General features: G+C 46.6%; 1 protein-coding gene across 1 annotated transcript in view; it reads right to left on the reverse strand.

Annotated features, from left to right (window-relative positions):
- Positions 1 to 6,147: 6,147 nt before the first annotated feature.
- The window catches only part of LOC142588189 (hypoxia-inducible factor 1-alpha-like), a 245,344-nt gene continuing 227,455 nt past the window's right edge, over positions 6,148 to 24,036 (reverse strand). Inside the window, exons 8-15 of the mRNA XM_075699711.1 lie at positions 22,834 to 23,114; positions 20,475 to 20,558; positions 19,619 to 19,917; positions 18,972 to 19,114; positions 18,145 to 18,351; positions 15,637 to 15,872; positions 13,166 to 13,266; positions 6,148 to 11,301 (exon numbers count right to left, since the gene is read on the reverse strand). Coding sequence (XP_075555826.1) covers positions 11,131 to 11,301; positions 13,166 to 13,266; positions 15,637 to 15,872; positions 18,145 to 18,351; positions 18,972 to 19,114; positions 19,619 to 19,917; positions 20,475 to 20,558; positions 22,834 to 23,114 — 1,522 coding nt within the window. The 3' untranslated portion in view covers positions 6,148 to 11,130. The remainder of the gene's footprint in view (positions 11,302 to 13,165; positions 13,267 to 15,636; positions 15,873 to 18,144; positions 18,352 to 18,971; positions 19,115 to 19,618; positions 19,918 to 20,474; positions 20,559 to 22,833; positions 23,115 to 24,036) is intronic.

Consider the following 24,036-nt stretch of genomic DNA (forward strand, 5'->3'; position numbering starts at 1 on the left):
TTCTCCCACATGGACCCCCCCCCCCCTTTTTTTTTTGACAAACGCATGAATAAATTTGTCTTCCAATTAGGCTCTGTCTTCGAGTTCCCTCGTAAAGAAATATCCTTTCTCGCACGTCCAAATTACAATCCGAAACTATATATAAATAATGTCTGGAGTTTTCTGACGCAATTTACCTTGAAAACTTCAGTTTGTTCACTCAATAAGGCACTTGCGCGTGGCGGAAGGCCTGGAAATATGAGTAGTATGCTGCGCTTCCGCACTCGAATCGTGCATGTGGGCGTATCGTGTGCGCACAATGTATGTTCTTGATGCGTGGGCGCTCTGCCCGTTGCATCAGCTGTCATGCAGTGTGTGCTGCAACCATAACGGATATTAGGGGAAACACATGTGCAAAAGGCCCCGGCATATGTCCGTAAAATGTACGCAGCATGCCCCCAAATTTCCCTCTCGGACGTGCAATGGATGTCCGCAGGACATAGGGTGCCTCGATGTCCTCTTCCCTATGTGGCAGGGGGAGGAGAACATCGAGGCACTCTCAGGACATGCACGGAAAGTGCAGACACGGAAAACGCTCCTCCACTCCGCAGCGCACAAGGGGCATATACGGCCAGCAGTGCTCGTCGACTCTACAACACAGCGCGGAGAAGGCTGCAGAGTAAGACGGCCAACACGGCTTGTTAAGTTGTGCACTGGTTCAATCACTGTAGTGTACGAGGCGACCTGACATGGGATCCTCGCTTGCCCAGTGAACCACCGATATCCTATCAACATCCAGGTATGATCCATTCGTCCACGTCTCGTCATAACATATAAAGGACGTCCTACTAACATGTACTTTATAAATCAAGTAGCCGATGTCATATTGACGTTCCTTCTACTTTAGAATGAGACTCTTTATGGACATTACATACTGATCGATGCCGTATATATGTACGCGCTACGTCATATCAGGTGGCGGCATTCTCAAGTTTTCTTGAGGATTTATTTAAGCATCGGTTAAGGGGGCGTAATTAAAATGTTTTAGCTGAATTTCTTATGCGACATCATGTTTGAAAAATGTTGAATTCCCCGAGTTTTGCTGCGCATGAAATGTCATTCAATGTGGCACGTAAATTTTTGCAGTAGTAAAAGGGGGAACCGAATAGGCTCAGGTTAGACACTGAAGGCTCCTAGGAAATTTTCAGATAATTTTTGTTCCGAATTTCTGAAACGCGCGTGGCTATGGAGCGTTGCGCTGCTGTTCACATGGCGTCTAACGTATGTCGTAACATGACAGAAGTACTTTTTCGGACCACACACGAATAGTTGTCCCGCCTCATATATAGGCCTTTTTCCCCCCAGTTTCCCAACGACAGAGTTATGTTTTATTTGTTCAAACTATAGTTGGAAATCATCATGACTGTGTCTCTTATATGTGTTTATCTACTCTCCCTATTTTCTGATTGAAGTTACTTTTAAAATTTTAATTAGTATAATATGCTCAATATGCCACGCGGCGTGTCCAGGATACGCTGCGCTTCCTTGTCGCGGGCGTGTGCATTAATGTGCGTACGCGACGTATCTGATCTTGCTTTGTGCGGAGACACTCTGCCACACAGCGCCTGCTGCGAACAGCATATTGAATTTGCACTCGATAATACATCTGCTGTGGCACCTGCAAGTATGGCTCGCTAGCGTGAACTGAAAAAATATCCATTAGATGTTCTACAGACACCTGCAGGCCTAAAGTGAACATCTGTTAGAGGTCACATATATGCGCAGCTGCGATATCCTTGCAACGTTACAACAACGTGATATGGTTGGAACAGATTATCCGTGGTACGTATTTGCAATGTTTGAATAAATCGAGATATCTATATATGCGATGTCCAAAACATCATGGAACATAAATGGTTTTCCAGGTGCGCGGCGTCGCAGTGGACGATACCCTGCCGTAGCGCCTTCTGCGCGCTGCAAAGAGGAGAAGCCGCGTTGTGTCGGAGAGTCGCAAGCGCTGCCGCAGCGTCCTTCAACGTACCGCGCTGTGCTAGCACAATGTGACCTGTTGCACTCGCGGCTTGCGCCCACCCGCAAGACATGATCGAGTGGACGCGACCGTTGCGCTACGCTAACCGGGTGGCGCTCCACCAAGCTCGAGAACAAGTCGCAGGAGCAAAGGGCACCCTTCGTTATGAACTCCTGGGCGCGGAACAATTTTTTCTCTAAGGATCTGACGCGGTGCCAGCAGAGCAGAGCTAGGGGGAGAGAGCGGCCACTGGTCGACCAATAGGGGCTTGCGACGCGATCGCGTGTCCGTCCGGACGCCGGGAGGGAGAAGCCAATGATAGAAAAACGCGGGAGAATCGCTCAAGCGCGCTGTCTCGGGTAGAGGTTCTCGCAGAACAAGCTCGTCAAAACAAGCACGTCAAGTTGTCAAGTACGTGGTAGGCAGGCACCTCCGTTCCCAAAAGCTACACCGGCAATCAGGCAAGTGATTTCTCTAACCACCTACCGTCGCAGAGTCTGAAGGTAGTGGGAGACCTCGCCTACTGCCTGCGACAAATCTTCGGTGCTATACTTAAACTGTGCAACGCAAGTTAAGGAACGCACAGGCATATGGCGTTCCAGTGCGGTCGCTGTCTCTATAGGTCCTTACAGCCCGTTCATATTCTGTTGCACAACCAGCGGTTACTTGCGGGGCGTGAGCTGCTGCTTCTTGTGAACGGAAACTCCGTGCGCCATGCCGATGTTGCTGGTGCCCATACGCAGCACGTCAGCCTGGTACATTACCGTTGTAGTGCTCCAAATTGCGAGTTCGAAAGTTTAAACCCCGATGTGTTTGAATGGCACCTCAATGCATCCCATCCGAATGTCAGAGAGTACATCTGTTTTACTTGTGATTCGTCTGCTACTAGCCCACGGGCACTAGTGCAGTACTGCGTCACTCATGACATGGATGTAGTGCAGTGTGGCATCTGCCACCATTCTGAGCCCACGTGCAAGCGAATGCTGAAGCACCTTTGTGAACATCACCCTGATAGTCCCCTAAGACTTATCTGCCGCACTAGCCCGCAAGTTGAAGAGCTTGAAAAATGCGTGCAGACATTTCAAGGATTTTCAGAACTGCGTGCAATTGGGGCCAGCTCAGCACAGGAACTTGCTGAGCTGGGCACCAGTTCATCTGCTGCTCCTCTGGACATGTCCATGGGATGCCATTCGTTGCCACAAGCCCCAGCCAAGAAAACCTGCCCTTTCTGCCCAGACCATGCTGTGACCCTGGCTGATATTGCAAACGATTGTGTTGCAGCCCACCAAATTATCCTTAAGATTTCAGAAATTTTGGAGCTCATGTTGAAGAAGTACTGTGCATCTATTGCCAAAGAGAGCTGCCTGTCCTGCCCATTCTGTAAAGCAACATTCCTGAACAAGGATGACCTTCAGGATCACATGTATTACGAGTTTCAATACATGCCTATCCAGTGCGATGCCTGCAGTTATTCCACCTCTAGCAGAACCCACTTGAGTGAGCACTTTTCATCCAGCCATCCTGAAAAGTGCCCAGTGTTTACTACTTGCGAAAATGAAGACTTTGAGTCCTGGGTGACAAACTTTGTCACTCAACAAGAAGCTCGCTGTATCGTAGTTGAGAAACCGTATCAGTGTGTCCACTGTCCAGGGCGATTCCAAAGTGCCGAGGAACTAAGACTTCACCTGTATACACATCTGAAGTACTACCCATACCACTGTACTATATGTGACGAGTGTTTCATTAGCCAAGAAGAAGTCGAACAGCACCAGCGCAGGACATACAGTGTAGTGGGACAATACTCAACGAAAGAAGTAAGATTTGAGAGTAAGGAGACAAAGGTAGACTGTTTAATTGATATGGCAACAAAAGAAGTGCAAGAGCTTTTGGGGAAATCATCTTCGCAACAGTGTCCATGGAAGGGATGCTCGTTTGAATCTTCTATACAAAATGAATGTGCTATTCACTTGATGGTCCACGTGAGCCAGCGCAAGACATGCGCTAGCTGCCAGTTCAGCTCCTACAGCACCGATGTCATTGCATGGCATTCTAAGGAGCAGCATAGTCCCGTCTCCAGCAGTACCAAGAATCCTTCCTGTAGTGACATACATCCTGTACCAAAGAGCAATTCACGTTTGTTTGCTTGCGGTTTGTGTAGTTATAGGGGACCAAACTCCATGTGCATTCGTGAGCACCCCAGGATTGCGCACCCTGGCAAGGCAGCCAAACTGGTTGTTCCTAAAAGGAAAGACCTGCACAGGCCAACCATCAGAAGCGTGGAGGGGTCAAGGAAACGAAAGAAAGAGGTTTGCGAACAGAGATGGTGCATATCTCTGGTGCGTCGGCAAAAGGACACCACTTGCCTCACTCCATGGCCACTGAAGAAAGAGCAGTATTCGTGCAGCCAGTGCCATTTCCTGGCCTCATCAGCACATCTGCTACACATTCATGAGGTCAATTTCCACGCAGGTGCTCCGTTGGAGCACGCAGGTGCTCCAACGCAGCCGTCATTAGCCGTCATTGCTAGAGCAATCTCCAATATCTTGACTCTGGCCCCTCACCGATATTCTGTGCCAGCTTCTGGTGTTCCTCACAAGTCTTCTCAATCTGCAAGCCAGGTCAACATGACTACTCTTACATCTGGTTTGCAGCAGACAGACAGTATCCACAAATGTCGCAAGTGTTGCTTGAAGTTTCAGTCAAGAACGAGTTTCTTCGATCACCTGGTTGTGAAACATTATACGTATGCTGTGTGCGATACCTGTGGCGGGGCCTAATGAATAAGGATCAGGCTCTTGCTCACACAAGCAAGAAGCACCTACCTTTGAAAAGCACTTTCACTGTACTTGGACGTCAGCTCACCAACAACAGGAAGCAACGTCTCTAGCACTCAGTGGTCCTTACAAAATGCCTGTGACATTTCTGTGGTGGCTCCATGGGCTCCTGATGTATGTGTGTGTCTGCGTAACTTTTCTCATCAGCACAACCTTAATGTGCTTGTAAAGAACTTTGGAAACCTGTTCATTAAGGATTTTTAACAAGTGCCATTGCTTCATTTCTTACTTGAATTACTGTAGTGATTGTATGCATGTTGGGCATACTTGTTGCAGACGTAGCAATTCTTTTGCATAACTTTGTATCATCTTATGTACTTTGTTGCCTTCGCTGTCGCCTGCTGAGAAATCCAACTTTGTTTATGTTCACATTTCTGTGTTATCAAAAACCTCATGCAAAGCATTAATAAACAGCTTTATGGCTACCGAGTGTTGGTTTGTATTTTGTTGGGAGCCATGTGTGTAATACGGAGTGCAAAAGCTTCCTATTGCATGGTAGCTATAAGGCCCCAGGTCCTGTAGCACACCTCTTCAAAATTCATTCATTGCCTCAACTCTGTATGCATCCACCACAGCATAAGCAGGGAGACATTGCAGTCATCTGCCATAGGGCTCCCACACAGTGGCTGTTGCATCTATCCACTTGCTATGCAGTTATGTTTGAGGGGTCTTGCTCCTGTAGCACTCTAAGGTATTGTGAGGCAAGGTAAGATAAGGTAAGGTAATCTCTAAGGTAAGGTAATCCAAGTATCTAGAAACGTTGGCTTGGAGTATCTATTACCAATTTAAATTCTGCAATCGCAACATGTTCCATAAAGTTGGTTACTGCTGTAACTGCAGCACCTGCTACAGTGTATAATTTAGTGTTTCCTTGAGCATGCGATAAGAGGTGGTGTATGTTGTGCTGCACTTGGGGCCCTGACAAAAGAAATATGGTAATGGAATTCTTCACAGAGGTTTGCACAAGACATGTGCGAGCACCCTTTCACAGGACTCTTCCCATACATGTAAAACTATTCAAAGATAGCTGAAAGCCACTGAAGCCAAAGCCGGTATAAATGTGAGGGACACTCCCTGAAACACTCGCAAGTGAATATCACTCATTTACTGCAATGAACTAAAGGGCACAAACAAATTAATTCACGCTGCCACAACAGCTAAACAATTGTGCTGCTAGGGGCCCAAATTTCTGGCATCGATATTAAATTAGCATCAACAAGCAATAAGGCAAACAATAAAAATTACAAGAGCACATTCATCGCTCACAATTGCTTTCAGAGACCCAAGAACTGATCAAGCACATACTAAATGGAAAAGATACTTTTATTTTTCATTGTAACTACATTGTACTTTACAACAGCTTGTGTAATGCAAGAGTATTGATGCGTGGGTGTCCGTACAGTTAACAATGTCCAACAACTCTGCTTTCCTGTCTTAAGTTTCAGCCTGACAAAAATACCATTCAAAACATTTTGCTTGATGGTAGAATATATATTTAGTGTCACTTCATGTAGTCCATGCCATCTGTAAGCAGCAGCAGTAATCACTCTGCCTGAAGCAAGAGGTAAAACAAAATGCGAGACATGGAGAGAGACCAAATGACTTTTATCCGGCAGCTTAGCCATGGCTGTGTGGACAAACAAGGAGATGCGCACAGTGGTGGCCATGTCCGGTAACCGGTGGTGATGACAAAGAAATGAAAACTGCTCAAGACAGTCTACATGTACGAGGCAAGAAACAATCGAAGAAAAAAGGCCTATGCCAGCACACTGAAACATGGAGACTGTCGGGAATACGCACATGGATATATATATTTATATCTCTGCTAGCCAACAAAATGGCTCCTCGCTCTCACTAGACAGAACTTTCGATGCACGCTGCCATACTTTTCTCACTTGTATTTTTCGAGAGAGGCAAGACTCTACCAGAGGAAGAAAGAAATGTGAGGAAGGCGCGCACCCTAACAAACCAGCTATCCTGAACATAAAACATAACATTAGAACCAGATACACAATCGGGCCTGAAATGTTAACAACAATCTGCTGCCACAACATATGGTGGCAGCTAACAACGCTCGTTCCCTTCCAATGAATGGCGGGGCTCGCAGCAGCTCGAGAAAGAACAGAACAATACAAAGGTGCGGCTATGTACACAACATTCTCTAAGAAAAAAAATAATACAGATGAAAAAAAAGAAAAAGAAAAGGTTCCGAGGCCAGGCTTTCTTCACGAACACTTGCATGCTTGTCGAAGAACATTCCGCGCCCCCGATTGCAAAGCAAACTGCCCAGTCTGCAAGCCTTCTGCGACATCTGGACAGCCGCCGACAAGCTCCTTCGGCGCAGTTATTACTAGCTACGCCACTGCAATGCAGCAATTTACGCAGATGGTATTTATGTTACTGTGAGCCCAGAATAACCAGCTTGAAAAGCTTCCTGTAGCATGCACAAAGCCTACAAGCCCACATCAAGAAGTACAGTAGACTACTGATAAGTCAAGCACTGCATTCCACCAAGTGCTGCATAAGATTTGCGCTGTAGCGGCTCATACTTGAATGAAACACTGATGCGAAACTGACGGACAAATGCAAGCATACTCTCCTTGTTGCTGATGGTTCATTCTGCTCAAAACAAAGCAAGGCTGCTCATAAACAGCTTTCTGGGGTCTGCAATGGGAACGAAATCAGTGCCACAGCATAATGAATGTGCTGATGCCATGTAAGTTATGTGCAAGTTACAACCTCATGCAAAAATGGAAAACCTTTTGCTTTTTGTTTAGCACTAAGCTCTTCAGCAGAGCAAAATTCTCATTTTCTGTCGCAGCTCTAAGTTAACTGGAGACGATGCCTGAGTTTCATTTTGCAAACGGCCACCATGGAGCAAACTATGTCCTAAACTTCTTGCGAGTGTGATCACATCCGTCGCAATGATGGTAACCATGCTTAGGTGCACCAACATTTCAGAGCACTGTGCAAACATTCATAAGCAATGAAGCTTTGTTATACAGTTCTTTTTTTTTCCGCAATCAACAATTTTCATAACATGCCGGAGATAACAGCACATACAACACATCGCTAGCAACATACAAGGCGGAATGTGCAAAGGGATAATGCACACACTTTGCAGCAAAAATTTTCATTACACTTTCAGGTCTTTACAAAGAATGCAGCACACAATACTTTTGGGTCAAGGTGGTTCTCTGGTGCCCAATAATCACAGTTAGTTGAGTTAACGGTAGTCTACTGTTGCATCGCATGAGAAAAATAGGCATGCGGGGCCACAGCATGCAAGTCTTGGACGTTTTGTGCGGCGCGCTGAATCTGCGCAGACCAGGCACTTTGGTTGAGTGTGCTCAACAGACGGTGCAATCCTCAGAATTTGTTTCCAATATTCGCAAGTACCAACGATTCAAAAATAAAAAAGGAGAGAGAGAGAAAAAAAGTAAAGAACGACTAGCAGCTGAGCAACAGGCCAGCTATGACATGGCTATGGCGACTTCTATTATAGTGAAATAGTATTTTTTTTTCTGACTCTACACGACATGCTTAGAAGCTAGACTTTAAAACACTAAAGGTATGTTAATGAGTGAAGCCTTGATGGTACAATGGTACATGTGGCTATCTTCTGTCAGAGCAATGTTATTTGCATTTGTGTGCAATGCTAGCTGCCAAGATTCAAAAGGCAGATTGCAGGTTGTTTGCCGAGAAGTGGCAATGTTGCATTTGGAAAATAGGATGGGCGTTGTGTAGCTGACAGATCAGTTTTATCACTTCAGCTTTTGTATAAGTATCCACAGTGAAGCTTGTGGGCATTTGGACAAGCTTGCGGAGCTTGTCAAAAATGCACAGAAACTTCAAAATTTATGTTGTGACCAGTGAGAATAACTCTCACAGTAATCAAAGCTACAATCAATCTTGCAAGATTGCACGGCTCCCTTGCATGTTCTCAGCACTTCCTGAACAAGCAGGGAACAGCACCATTTAGGCTTGTTTTTCTTTCAGCCGCAACTTTAAAGACTGCCGAGGATCAGAACGACTGAAGAATGAAGAATGGAGATTGCATTCTTGGCTGCGAGAAACGAAGGCAGGCTGCCGACGTCTCAAGAAACTGACTCCAAAGTGGCAGACCGTATCGCAGCGCTCAGACCCTATCACAGCATCACAGCGCTCGTTATTTACATACCTGGCATAGCTAATGTGCTTGCACAACACTGGCTACGGTTTCTCTCTCGTTAGATTCATTGATCATTTAATGCTTCGAGCTCTAGCTGACTAGCCCTTACCTGAGTAGAGGCATGCAGGTTCTCGCTTCGATCCCTGAACACAGCCAAGAGAGGTGAAAGATTTAATCAATTAATATTAACTAGTGAAGCAGCATGTACATGAGAGTGAAACATTCCTGTCTCTAAAGCCAAACTGCACAAGCCACCTTGCTTAACTCCCTTCCTCTCTATCTTCACACAAAACCACAGCAGTCAATTTAATAGCTTAAAACCACAATGAGCACACAATGAACAATGAGCAGCACTCTGTTCATGTGACTTGTGACATTCTGACTTGCTGCTCGCTATAACTACAGCATTAAAAAGAAAAGGTCCTTGCGGCCACTAAATATCTCGCATTCCGGCCTACAAAAGGTTGCAAAACAAACAGCAAAATATTTTTTTATTGGAACTGCGTAGCTGTTATTTATTCACTTCGCGTTTGATGAGCTCGTGACATAATTTGACACAGCGTGTCCATCGTACCACCACGATTTCACACATTCAAAAGCAGCACTCAATTATACTAAGCATTTAAAGGTATTTTTCCCTTGCACATGTGCACAAGCTACTGTCATGATCTGCCCAGCACTGACAGCAAAAGAAGCAAGGACACATTGTTGTAAGCTGCTTTTTTCTCAGCGTCTGATAATCGTTCAGTACTTCACAACTGCCAATCGACAGCAGGAGCATCAGTTTAGCCTCACAGAAAATGTTCGCGACAACACCGGCAAAATCGCACGAAACACAACTGCAGCTGTCATCGTCTCGGGCAGTGTGCTCTTCCCGTCAAAAACATCACCGCCAAACCGGGGTGCAGTCGAACAGCTGATTATGAGAACCACCTGACCACTGTTTTACATATGTGCACACAGAGACCTCGTGAGATTTGTACTCTAGGATGAAGTGATACATGTGGCACAAAAGAAAAATAAACGGCGGGGGGGAGGGGGGGGAGGGGAAGAAACTCGGGAAAGGAGGGCACAAAGAAAGCTATGTACAGGTGTTTGCTTGTGTACCCGTAATGTGGCCTACACAAGCCCGCAGCCTCGTGCTGCCCAGCTAAAAGGAAAGCTCAGCCCTAAAATCGAAGACAGTACTGAACATAATCCAACATCAAAAAGAGAACGAAAAGAGAAAAGACTGAGTGGGCAAGATGAAAGCACCTTTTTACCAAGCAGACACGGTTGCCCACAACATGAGGCTCAAATGAAGGTGAAAGATTGAGACGGAAATGGTAAAGCCAAAGCAAGATGTCCACATGCCAAAGCTCTCTTTGATCCTGTGTCCCGAGGCAGACGGCCTCCAATGTTGAAACAGCATCTGCGAATGAGGTGCATTTGTCAGATGCGCAGAGGCAGTGGCAAAGAGTGTGTGTGGCAGTAGAATGTGTCACTTTGCGAGACAGCCTGGCCACTGTAAAGGCGGCAGTAAGAGAGGAGGGGGCAAGGTCTTCCAAGTAGCGGATGGGATTAGACCGCACGAACTCGGGCTGCCGGGACGGCAGCGCCGAAGGCGTGACATGGCAGGACAGCTGCAACCAGACAAGTGTTCCGCCAACCAATGCAGCAAACCTAGGCCTGTGGCAACGCTCTTGGTGAACTCATGCCTTTGTGTGCAACGGAAGAAATGGAAGGCCGTGCAGGAGAGAAATGGGCTGCCAGAAGACAGTGCACACAGATGATGGGACAGCAAAAGACAAGACTGCGCAGGTGGCCAGCAACAGCAGCACAACGCTCTTGAATGGAGGGCACCAGAAGTTGTTTGGCCGCCATGAATTAGCGCCACTTTTTCGGAATGTGGGGCACTCGGCAACTTCTCCAAAAGCGCAAGCACGTGCACGCTGTTTCCACACAAGCGGCGTCATCGCGATGACCGTGTTGCCTCAGTTATGGGGCACAATGTAAGAAGATGCTCCCTGACTTCTGGGCCTCTTGAGACGACAGCCGAGGGTTGGCCAGAAAGGAAGGAGGACAGAGAGAGGGAGGGAAAGAGGGGGGGGGGGGAGCTGGGTGTCCAGGCCACTTGCTCAGACGAGCGCAGGCACTGACTGGTCGAGGGCACTGAGCAGGTCCTCGCCAGTGAGCAGTTGCTGGATTGGGGCATTGACCTCGGCATCCAGCTGGCTCAGGTCCTGCAGAGTTGGGATTGGCTCGTCAAGCAGGAGAGGAGCGGGACGTGGAGACAACGGTGGGCACCTCTGCAGAAACCAAACAACATGGGCGACATGATAAATCTGCCAAACTTAAGCGTCAGGAGTGTGTCACTCCTATCTTGAGCACTGAAACGAAGCAGTGTTCTGCTGGGAATAAGAGGCTTGATCTGACTATGGCTGGTACCAGGCTCAAGGAACACTGCAATACTGGTTTCTGTGTGTACACGTAGCCAACTCCGCTCTTTGTCCCAGCAGCGATTCTCAAATCCAGGTTTATTTGCTGTGCACAACATTATTCGATTGCTCTAGACACAGACACTGGGTTGCGTACCTATGTAGCCCCATCCGTGCATAAACCTAGCCCCTTAAACCCAGCTGTCACACACAAATCTAGGTTTACTTGCTCTGCACATCGCTGGATTGTTCTGTACATAGATTGGCACACTTTGTAAATATGCAATCCCATGCGCTCCGAGTCATGAAAGTAATAGTCCCTCCAACACAAACTAGCACTGAAAGGAGATGGTCATATTGCAAGTTGAATTTCATGTTTCGACATCTGGACAACAATGTACAGCCTGGGCTTTCCCGAAAAACTTGACGTAGTGAATTACTACATTCTTTTTATTCTCCCAGCCAGTTTTTAAACTCAGAGAAGCCATATGCCAAAACCAGCTGCCATGGAAATAAACACAGCTAGAAACTCTGTAGGCTTGTGCAAACATAAATTTTTGGGTTCGAAGCAAAGTCGAAGCGAACAGTAATTAGTGTAAAATAATTTTGAAGCGAACAGTTTGAATGGTTTTGGCATTTGCATAAAACATTCACATAAGTGCCTGATGTTGCTAAATCTAAAACAAAAAGTTGGTCTTTACTTGTAAAAAAGCAAACAGGTTCATCCCTGGAATCAGTTTATTTTCAAAGTGCGACAATTCAGATACTTTCATCCAGTTCAACATCTCTTACAACTACAACAACTCAGAAAATTTGTTTACAGGCTTTTTGCTTAGTGTTCTGTTTCAGTTTACTTAAAATTTTGTGGTGGTTTAGGCTGTAGAAGCATTTTGCATTTGCCTGTCGTGCATGGTTGTAATGCTGTGAAGTGTGACCTTGACTGCGCAATGCCGGCAGTTTATGCCACGTTAGAAATGCAGCTTCTGTAAGTGCACAGACAAACTGAATACTAGTACCAGTCTGAGCTTACAAGAGCACAGCCAGTGCAACTGACACCAGCAGACAAGCGGTGTACCATGAGCATCCAGCAATATGCTGCGCCAAGAAGAGACGGCATGGTTGTCTATGCAGAAAAAAAGTCACTGTGGGTATCGAGGTGCTGCGTTTCAATGCCTCATCCCCAGCTCATGCGTTATGACAGTCATTTGCCAACTCGAGCTTGGTGAATTGCTACCCGTTTAGCCTGGCAAAGCGGTCAAATTTACTCGATTGGTCTCGCAAGAGCCTTTGCCCACAAGCCATGACTGTCATACTCTGGTGTGCTATCATGTGCTAATAAAGCTATGTATATATTGGCGATCTGACTCCAGAGCATCATCTGCATCGTGTGAGAGAGCCGAAGAACACGGCCATAGCATCTTCCAGGCGGAGTGGAGGATCGTCGTGCCTTTGACCAACTGTCACTCGCTGCATTGCGTGCGTTGCCACTGATGCCCCCCCTTTGCACAACATGACAACCTCTGTCATAAGACCAAACAAATGTTTACAGAAGCAGTGCTTGTTTCTGGACTTTGCTTGAACACCAATGTGTCTCAGTGACTGTTAATTCTCAACTTGTGCCTTTGCAAACACTAATATGCACACACTTCATGAATAGCCAGGCAGCTGGAGAAGGCCCAGGTGACTGAATGCGGCATTTGAATGTGGAACGATTGCCAAGCAGTCGAGGACTGACCTTGTCATAGCGCAAGGTTTGGCACAGGTATCCATGGCAGGCGTCTTCTCCATTTACCAGCAAGTTAAGCAGCACGCTGTCTTTGTTCTGGAGCTGCAAGCCTGAAATGAAAAACCCATATTATAGAGGCTTCAGGAAGGAAGCAAATACAGTGCATTCCTAGCAAGAGGGAGTAGACCGGCTACCTAAGCTCGAGTAGTGTAGTAGTTATGCAAACGAAGGTTAGCTATGACACAAAATTATCATGCTTAAGGTCACAGCCCCACATATTGTGAAACAAGGGGCCATACAGACTGAAAATGATGGGCACTACGCAAATTTCAATCGACGTTATGTACAGTCTGCCTAATTAATTACGGGCTACGCATTCTCTCTTTCGTGAACGATATACTTGAGCAAGTGGGTGGATGATACTGCCACAAGTACGCAGGAACAGCTTGGAACAAGTGTCTTTACCAACACCAGACGAAAGTTCTCTTTGGCAAGCATGTGCCACTCAGTGCAGAATGCTCATAGACGATGGTATGCGGCACAATCCCCTCATAAAAGAAGCCTCAATGCCCAATGTTAAAATTTCTCAATGCTAAAAGTGTTAAAAAGAAAAGACACTACAATAAAGATTTAAAGAAAGAAGGAAAGTAAGAAAGAAACAGGTTGTGAGGCACGATAAGTCGCTCTACACCAATGATTAAAAAAGAAAGACAAAGGTGCCGAATGGTTAGAAAAGTAAGTTAACAGCATCGTCACAGCAAGAGATATCTTGGAGGCCATGGTCTGAGGATTTGCGCTGTAGCTGCTGACCACCAGATGCACACGCCTACTTAGGTACTACTTAATAGCTGTTAATAAGAAAATTGGGCCCTGCACCTTTGCCAAGACTACCTCAATGATACATACTACAGTCAGATGTCGATAATTTGAACTTGAAGGGTCCTGAAAATTTGTTAGAATTAAAGGAAGTTTGAATTGAAGGAAGCTAACTGAATGGAGGACTTACCTGCAGCGGCACATGCACACAGAGCTAACTAATACATGAGTGGGAAGTTCCACAAGATTTATTCACACGTATTTATATATTACAGTCAGTTATTAGGCGTATCGGTGCTCGCACTGTGATAGGAGTCGGCGGGTGCAAACGTATAATAAAAGGAAACATGTCCTGTGACAAAGACATTGGTGAGGATTACAAAGGCAGAGTTGGCGCCGTTGCTAACAGTGGCAAATTGTTTCAATGAAGAACACAGCACCGAACAGCAAGAAGCTTGGTAGCAAACGTCGATGAGATGTTCATTTGAGGGATCGCCAGCCGTCCGGGCTCAGGCGTGAGTAAGAGCGGGCGCGATAGAGAACATCTGGGGGCTTTTGCTCCTTGAATATACGTCTCTGCCTAGGCATTACGGACGAGGTTTGTTGGAGCGCTTTGTATGCTTTTGTCCCTAGGCATGCCGGCATTGCAGAGTGGGGTCGAGTTTGCCCTCAGATGGTGGCTGCCAGCGCAATGAAATAGGTGAAGCAGTGGGCACTGACGTCCCATTTGGTGACCGCTGTGTCGGACAGACTGTCTCGCACCTGTGGCACTCGTGCCAAGTCAGTCGTGCTGGACCATAGCTTTGTTGCGACTTACGGCCATGTACCTTGGACACTGATGTTTCCATGCGAGCAGTAGAGACAGTAACAGAGGCCGGGCCGCATATATTGAAAATGTAGAAGTCAGCACCTTAGCAAACGCTCAAATGAACGTCTCGTGCAAGCGTCGAAGTAGCTAGGCCCAGCGTTGCTGTGATGTGGCTACGGCTGCCAGCGGATCTGCGTGCGAGACCGCCGGCTCGAGGCGGTGCGATAATCAAAATGGCGGTGGTGGTGGCTTCGATTAATGCCGTTTCGAAACAGCAGTCATGGCAAAAAGTCCGGAAAGTCAGCTGGCGAAGGTTATTTGCGTCCGAAATTTCAGATGTTCGTATACACTGACTCTATGGGGTACATGGCGACGCTGCGACACTAACAGAAGTCACTAACCCATCACGAACAGAAGTAAACGGTAATGCGCGCCTGCACATGCCTGCGCACAAATTCTCGCCATGGCTTCTTTTTTCTTCGTGCGCGACGCTGAGAAGTCTCTCCTAAGCTTTTCCTCTATGGGCGGAGTGCGTTCGAATCAACCGTAGCAAATGCTTGCGCGTTCGAATTACCGAGCGTTTTCGCCCATTGGAATACTCATAGCTTTGATGGGACAACAGCGTCAGCTCGAAAAAACTGAAAGTTCGAATTAAGCGTGTTCAAATTAACAAGATTCGACTGTGTTCATTTATAACCAATATTTCCAAAATGAAATTTCATTGCAGTTGACCCTTAATCTCTCTCTCTCTCTTCCTGGCATGCATTAATTGGTTAAAGCGTGAATTACATGTCAAGTTTTGATTTCTCTGTTCCAAAATTCCCACGAGAAAGTTCTGGCAAGGAGGGACACTTACCTCGCAGGTCGACCCGCATCCTCTTGGGGCTGGCCAGCTGTCCAGCCCCTAGGGCCTGCTCCGAAGAGCCACGCTTTGGCGGTGGGTCCGGGGGGGAAGGCATCCCCATCTTCTGCTCCAGCGCTGTTGTCACATACGCATGATGCCGAAAGTCAGTCGCTCCAGACAGACCCCTTGTCAGGTGATTTCGCACTGCTGTTTGCTGCTGATGGTGTGGATGTGTCAAGCGTGATGACCTGTAAAACAGTGACACAAATCTTGTCCACTCTCAGGCTCCATTGCACAGTAGGCTAGTAAGGCTCTAGTTAGCACTTTCTCTTGTCTACGTTGCAGACACTCTCAATGCACAAGCCTTGCACGTTTTCGACTACCACAGATTACGCCATAACTGTTTACAAAGTGGTCATGCTTTATGTACACACAAGCAATGTTAGCGCACTCTGATACTTTGTCAGCCTTACCTCTAGCTACAAAGCGCTCTTGTCGAAACAAAACTGAAGCTAACATGTTGTGCTTGTACGTAACATTTGCTAATTAGGTTGACTGCTGCAGCTACATGAATGCCTGCGTGAAAAGTGCAGTAATGTAAGCTGGCTAAATTTAAAGCTTCACTTAATTTGTATGTCAAAATGCATCACTCACGCAAATGCATACTCCAGGGAAATACCTATATACCCTCTGAGAAAAATTAACCATCAAAGTGAATTCAGTAACAAGCAAATGCTTGCACTAGCCAGTCAAGACTGCCGAATTATCAAACTGAAGCACATTCCATGTTTCTCTTCCACAGCAAATGTGTTAATGTTATGAGAATCATTTTTCATGTCTCAATGGAGAGTCTGCAAGAAAAAATACATCCACGCCCCCTACAGGAGAAATTAAAGTCGGATTGGTAATTGTATTGGGGGCGAGCTCCATCACTGGAAAAGCTGGCGCCACCGTCGGCGTGACGTGACATGAGGGAGCATGTGGACACAGCGGCCGTGTCGGCTGCGTCGGAAGCGCCGAAGCGAGCTGAAAACGAAAGTTCCACCTGCGCTGCGATTCTGATTAAGTGTTGAGGCTTTCCCGCCTTGGGTGTCCGCTTGACAACATTTGAAATCACTATAGTAAGTAGTGGCTGCCTTTGGAGGCGTGCAGCATGGTAGACTACTCCTCGGTGCCACAGTGCCGGACGTACGCAACAGAGCCTGGTGTCAGCCTTATTCACAAGTAGCCGCAGGACAAGAGGCTGCGTGAAGCTTGGCTCACAAAACATAGGACCAGCAAACAGCCATCGGCTACAACTCAGGTATGCAGCAAGCACAGATGCGAGGAATATTTCTGCTACGACGCCGGGACTGCGATGTTCGGTGAGTAGCAGAAAACGCGCACTGAGACGTTCGCCCGCGCTCCCTGCCCGGCTAATGTCACGACGGTTTGGCCTATGAACTTGCTGATGCTAGACACTGGCAAGTTTACTGGAATTGAAAGGGAGTGGTAAGAAGCACATTAAACAAAGGCATGGCATATGGTCATGTTTGTGTTATGAATTAACACACTGGATTACGAAAAAGAAGCAGCATGAAATCGCCCGCTGAGTGCATACAGTGCGACGCAACTTTAGAAATAATATTGCAATGTCCAAGAATTTAGAAGAAGAAAAATATTGAATCGTCGTGACGGCACGTCACAGTCGCCGTAGGCGTCGAAGCCCCTTGTTAAAACTAAATTGTGTTTGAACAGCTCTGATAACGTCCACACAACAATGGTTGCTTGTGGACTCCAAATGCTCATATTCTGCGGCCTAAAGCTCATGGCACGGTGCGAAAACGATCTCAGTGAAAGTGAAACATTGTGCGCGGACATGCATGCAGACGTGCAAGCGGTCACCGCAAGCCCGTTCGATCGCTGCATGCAATGAGGCTTCGTTCTGTTATGCGCCATTTGGTTATACAGACCGCCCACTGTAAGAACATATTTCACATAGTTTGCGCTCAGCGATTGCCGACCTTTCACGCAAGCTGGTTCGGGAGACTCCATCGCGGCGACCGTGCGCAGTGGCTTTCACTGTACATATTTGACAAAGAGATGGCGCCTGTAAACGATTCTGTGATTTCAGTTTGCCCAAGAGTATTATTTTGACAGCAATAAAGTTCCCTTGTTTTGAGAGTACTTACAGAAATGTACAGGAGGGCTGCCGCGTGGTGTTTTTATTAAGCGCCGTAAGCCAAACCTATGAGGAACGCGCTGCGTGATCCCTCATACTATGCAAGGGTGGCGCTTCCGACAGATGGCGACTCCGCAGGTCCTCGCCCCCAATAGTGTTCATTGTAGTGATATCAGTAAGCAGCATTTTTAGATTCACTTCATCATACCCAATAATTTGTCATATCTGTGTTCGTCATAGCGAGGTTTGAGTGTGTTAGCACCACACAAGTCACGGTTTAGATTTCCAAGCATTGACCTTGCAGAAAACAGAAAAAATGCCTAAACGACTCTGTGTACATTTTCAGTTGCCCCCCTCACCTTGCCAAGTCTTGTCGTGGTGGCCCAGAGGCTCCTAATGACCTGGGATGGTTCGTTCGTGCTCGATGTTTGGTCCACTCCCGTGACCTCGCTATAGGTGGTGGGAGTTCAGCTGCCAGGAGGGCAGCCAGGCTGGACTTTGGGTTGGGCCCTAGGGAGCCTAATGTTGGGCTCGGAGGAGACGGTGAAGTGGCGAAGAATGTCGGGCTGCAAGCAGTGGCCACAGATTCTTTACTCCAAGCAGGCAGAAAGGGCTGAAGCGATGGAAGCTACAAAAGCCTGCCTCAAGGTTCAGATACCCAACGTCAACAAGTGTACTCTGCAAGGATTTCTGGACTCGTACATACGATCGCACTGACAGAAAGTTTGCAAACTAGAGATACACCAGATTGGTTTTTACAGGGCATAGGATGTGTTTTTGAAAACCACTACCGTATGTCATGGTGCACTATTAACAAGTGCTCAGAGCCTAGGGTTTCAACCTGCCAGTTAATAAAAATGGAGGTGCAATTTATAAGGCAGCTGGTATTTGCTATACATAGTGGGCTTGCTGGTGCACACCGCATGCAATGCAATGCCTTCCTCTCGATTCTATGCCACTCTTGTCATCCACTGTTCACGACCAGCCGATCCCATTGGTAACACAGGTGGAGCATCGCTCTGACCACTAACGAAGCATGAAAGAGACCAGTATTGGAAACAGCATTGGCTACAAAACAGCGGATCTGGGCGTGTCTACGTCCAGGGAAAGAGCAACTACACCATGTAGGTACAGCAGGGTTATGGCAGCACACACTTTAAACCACAGTTCTCGGCTGTATCCGCACCTGTTGCAGAGAGAGCTCCGACTGGAGGAGCTTCCAGTAGGAGAGTCTTGGGGTCCCCACATGACCGAGTCGGGAGGACTGAGCAGGGGAAAGTCATCTCCAGTCATAGAGATGTATGGCGCTCGCATGTCAAAGTCATCATCCTGTGAAGAAAGAAAGAAGAAAAAACAAAAACAAATTAGTGGCAGTAGGGTAACATACAAAATCAACAGTAGGGCAAGACACACGCTTTTATTTTCCCTGCCAGGCACCAAGAGGAAGTCCAACCTAGTCCCTGCCCTGAACAGTTACTGATCATAAAGCACTCTGGAAACATCAGTTGCACTTTTGCTTGGTTCAAATCAACACCATGCTGTCAATTGATGATCTTTAGTTATGCTGTCACTGCTATATGATGTACCATCTGTTGCGATGCCTCCTTTGATTTATTCAAAGAGGAGGGGAAGGAGGGGAGGCTTGCAATGTAAACGTTTACCACCTTGCTTGCACCAAGTTTGTGCACCACCTTTGTCTGCTGTGATAAGGCAACTTTCAGATGAAAGTGAAACATTTCATGTTATGCCCTGCGTTGCCACTCTGGTAATGGCCCCTTTGGCTGATGACAATGCAAACAAAGAATCAAACATGCAATGACTTGTGCAGCCCACCTGGAGATCTGTATGCCCCTCTGGTTTTAGGTCGAGACCAGCAAACCGGTCCACAGGGCTTTCAAGGCTGGGAACGTCCGAGCAACTGCTGCTTCGTCCTTCGCCATCCGAAGACGGTGGTGTGCCACATGATCCTGGCGATGACAATGGGTCGCTGTCCTCGCGGTAACTGAGAAAGGGATCCTTCCGACCCAGCGGGCAGTCTTCCTCGGGCTCGGGAGGAAGCAGTGCATAGTCTGGCAGCAGTTTGGGTTCATCGCCATAGATGTCCGACAGGGAAAATGTGTCACCAAGCACATCTGCGTATGAGATGCGAATGTCAATGCATCAGGTCGGTTCTAGAACTTGGAACAGATGTCATAGTTCAAAAACACTAGTTACTAGGAGGCTAGCTATTTGTTCCCCACATGCAATGCACTACAAAGGATAGATGACTGACACAGGGTTTCAAGCAAACTTCAATTTTTTGCTTGTTTGTGTGAGGCAGTGAGGATGTTGAATGTCTTTTTCTTGAATAGAGCGTTGAATATAATCAAAAACTTGTTTAGCTGCCGCATTGGAAGCATAACTGCACTCAGATTCCTATACCTATTTTTCATGGGAATGAGTATTTACATTTATGAAACAAACAGTAGGCCACCTAGTAGTAGTAACTTCAGCATAAACAATGCGTTTTCCCTTAATTTGGTTTTCACCTTTACAGCTTTACCTGAACATTGATGGAATGTCATAGCAACCTTATAATACTTTTTTTTTCTCGGTACAAAGCGAAACTATTTGCAAATGCAGCCTGTACTAAAAGACGTATGATCCTCACTGCAGGTTCTTCTATACAGTGTGAGGAGCGAATGCGTACCAGAAGGCAGACCCTCCAATGGAATGCTGTCGTCACCAGCCCGTGGTGCCAAGTGAGTCAGGTCATCAACTTCATCTTTCAGCACTGCACATGAAAGACAGAAAGACCAGAGTTACAAGGTGGTGAGTTGGACTAGTTGTTTAAGGTTCACGTTGAAAAGATCTTGACGCACACCGGCACCTCTTGTAACCTTTTGTCTATGTGCCGGTGTGCTTCAGTATCTGTTGGACAAGACCAGGGTTACTCCTGCGACCACATAAACATGTTTGTTCTTTAGGCCTATAATGTCAGGCAGGTAGCGTGGTTGCATCCAGTCTGTGAACAAGTGATGGAAAATTGGTCAGCGCACCGACATCCAGGAAATGCATTTTCAATTCTTGCAATGACCGCAGCAAATAAAGACTTGTGCATATGCTTTGAGCCAGTGATTCAATTCCTTTTGGGGAAAAACAGAAAATTACTGAATGTAGGCCAAGCTAATGTTTAGTCACTCTGTAATTACGAGGACTCACTAGAAGATGCACAAGGCATCATCTGTACCACCGTGACTTTTCTTCAATGAAGTCTGCAGCACCTCAGAGTAAATTATTGCAACTTTCACAAATTTATTGACAGTTCAGCATAATATGCTACTGAAGGGAGGGAATAAGTTATCGCTGACAGTGTTCCAACAGTGCAAAGAACAAAGAAAGAAACAAAGAAATGCAAACGACAGGATAGGCGCTGCTGTTGTACACATTTCTTTTCCTCTTTGTCCTATGCCCTTGCCAGATCAAGGCATTGTTGGATAAAGTCTCATTCAGACATTGTTATCGAATCATCTGCATGACACTGACATGACCCACTAAAAGCAGTAAAAAAGTTATGCGAATTCTACGCTGTGGGAATTGACATAAGCAAAGTTTTCTGTGCTGTTTGCTTTGATTGACGATAATGAACGGTGATTCTGACTGTGAATGTTTAATTTCTTCAGCGTTTAAGTGCAATACGAGAGTGGCAAGTTGATGGCGAATGTTCCTTTGCGTGCAACACTGCTGTTTGTCTGCGTAGCACACAGAACACACAGAGAGACGTGTTTGCTTGAGGCATTGTTGCGTGCCATTGTTCATAACGTCCGAGAAGGCTAGCACATTAGCACTGTCATTGTCTCACACGGCACATTGCACTGTGGCAGAAGTGTTAAACTTTAATTTAAGTATGGGCCTGTACGTGCCAAAACCTTGCGTGCACCCCCTGCTGTTTGTTTGTGTAGCATACAGAACACGCAGTGAGATGTGTTTGCTTGAGTGATGTGCGTCACTGTTCATAACCTACGAGAAGGCTAGCAGTCAGTACCTGACATGGCACATTTCATTGCGGCAGAAGTGTCAAACATTAATTGAATTATGGGGCTGTATGTGCCAAAACCACAATCGGATTATGAGACGCGCCATGGTGGCAAACTAAGGATTAATTTTGACACCCTAGTGTTCTTTAACGTGCACCTAAACCTAAGTGCACTAGCGTTTTTGTATTTCGCTCCCGCTGAAATGCGGCTGCCATGATTGGGATTGAATCTGCCACCTCGCACAATGCCATAGCCTCAAAGCTACCACGACAGACACAGAAGGGTTGACATGACGTGGGTCCATAGTATTACCTAGATGCTACAGAGCTTTAATGCGGCTTTGAGTCTGCACACCATGTATACGTTGTCTGCTTGACAAATTTGTATGCCGTTTATTTTTCAGAAATAGCAGAAATGTACTGTACTGTAGCTTGACCTTAAATTTATCCAATTTGTCCGCTACCACTGCTGTGTCTAGCAGTAGCATTTCCTCGCCTTCTCACGTCACCCCTTCCCTCTCCCACCTTCGCCCCATGTATGGGAACTAAGACTGAGGAGTGCCAAGGCTGCCATTCACTTATTTTATGGCTGCGTTGATTCTTCTACCCATTCTCTGCCTGCTCTCTCTACCTCCTCCCCTCCATTCTATCCATCTCCTTTCTGGACGGTTGCACGTTAGTGGAAAGGTAAGCGCTGCAGTTTCTGCAATGCTTTGGCGGGGGGTCACGGATAACTACGGCCATCAAGAGGCTATTGTGGCAACGCCCAGGAAGTTTCAGAGGGCACTGTGCTCATGCAACGTGATGCAGATATCCAAATGAGTTTCTCGTGTTGCCTACCCTCTCCAGCTCGATTCCACTGTGCATATGCATGCCCTGAACCACCTCCCAACACGGTGTGCAAGACAGCAGCAGCAGCAGTAGAAAAGTAGAAGGAAGAGGCAAAGAAAGCTTCAGTTTAATACACGAGCAGCCACCAGGTTCCACTTGATGACCAAGCAAAACGAAGCGAAGTGCTGGTGCACAGGCCCACCTGCGGCGGGGCTCTCTTCATCAGGGAATATGAGGAAGCCCTTGCTCATGTCCGCTGTGAGAGGAGCAAAGATCTTGCTCGTGCTGCTGGTGAAACACAGGGGCTCCCCCTCCTCCTCCTCTTCTTCCTCTTCCTCCTCTTGTTCCTCCTCTTCCTCTGCTGCTACTTGAGCTACAGGGGTGGACGGCAGTGGCTGCAACTTGGGCTCTGGCCCCGGCTCCGGCTGCACAGCGGGGGTCAGTTGCTGCTCCGCGAGCACTTCATGCCCCTCGCTGGCACCACTGCATATGAAGGCGGAAAGGAAACATGAACAACGGTAGGGGCACTTGATGCATGGACTAGCCCTGCTGATTGTGCGACGTCCCTCAGCTGCACTAGTGCAGAGAGATTACATTAAACACCACTCCACAACAAGTAAAATTAGAACAACTTGATGACCTTCACTTCTGGCCATGTGAGTACACCTGTTTAAAAAAAAAAGAAACAATGAAATTATATGAATTATAAAGTAATTCATTTAGCAAATAATTACATAGTAATCCATTTTACAAACTATCCACAACTGAAACTTCACATCAGTTAATAAAAAATGCTACTATGGGCTTTGTATTAGATTTTCCGTGCTTAGATCAGACTTCTGAAGTATCATGATCAGCCTGTCAAAAGTGATACGGTGGGCTTTGTGGGGTTAGGGCAGGTGCTACATTTCTAGAAGCATGAAAACAGAGGGTCACCGTTGCTAGTTCACTCCACTGAAGAGTAAACTCTTTAAACAACTTTTGGCCATAGACTATCGAAGACTATGACACAAGACAAAGCTGAGACCATAGACATAAATTGTGCATATGGTGTACACTTCTTTGTCCTGTTTTACGTGCTGGACTCCAAATCATGCCGAAATAACCAGCCAAACTCCCTGCATCTTGACTCTCCACGATTCTTGCTTCCACCTGAATGCAAGCACACATATGGAAATTTAAGCTACTAATGTCCCATGATAACTTTACCTATCCTGCGACCTGTCTTTTCGCTATTACATCAAACGCTAACATTGTTCACTTTTGCTGTTTTAACAGCCCATGCTGTAAATTAAATATCAGCATTATCAGCATGCTAACAAAAATAAATGTTAAGCAAATATTTTATTATCATCATCAGCATGGGTACGCACCATTGCATAGGTGGAAAGTTTTCATTTTTCCG

The sequence above is a fragment of the Dermacentor variabilis genome, chromosome 7, assembly GCF_050947875.1.
Source record: "Dermacentor variabilis isolate Ectoservices chromosome 7, ASM5094787v1, whole genome shotgun sequence".
Lineage (NCBI taxonomy): Eukaryota > Metazoa > Arthropoda > Arachnida > Ixodida > Ixodidae > Dermacentor > Dermacentor variabilis.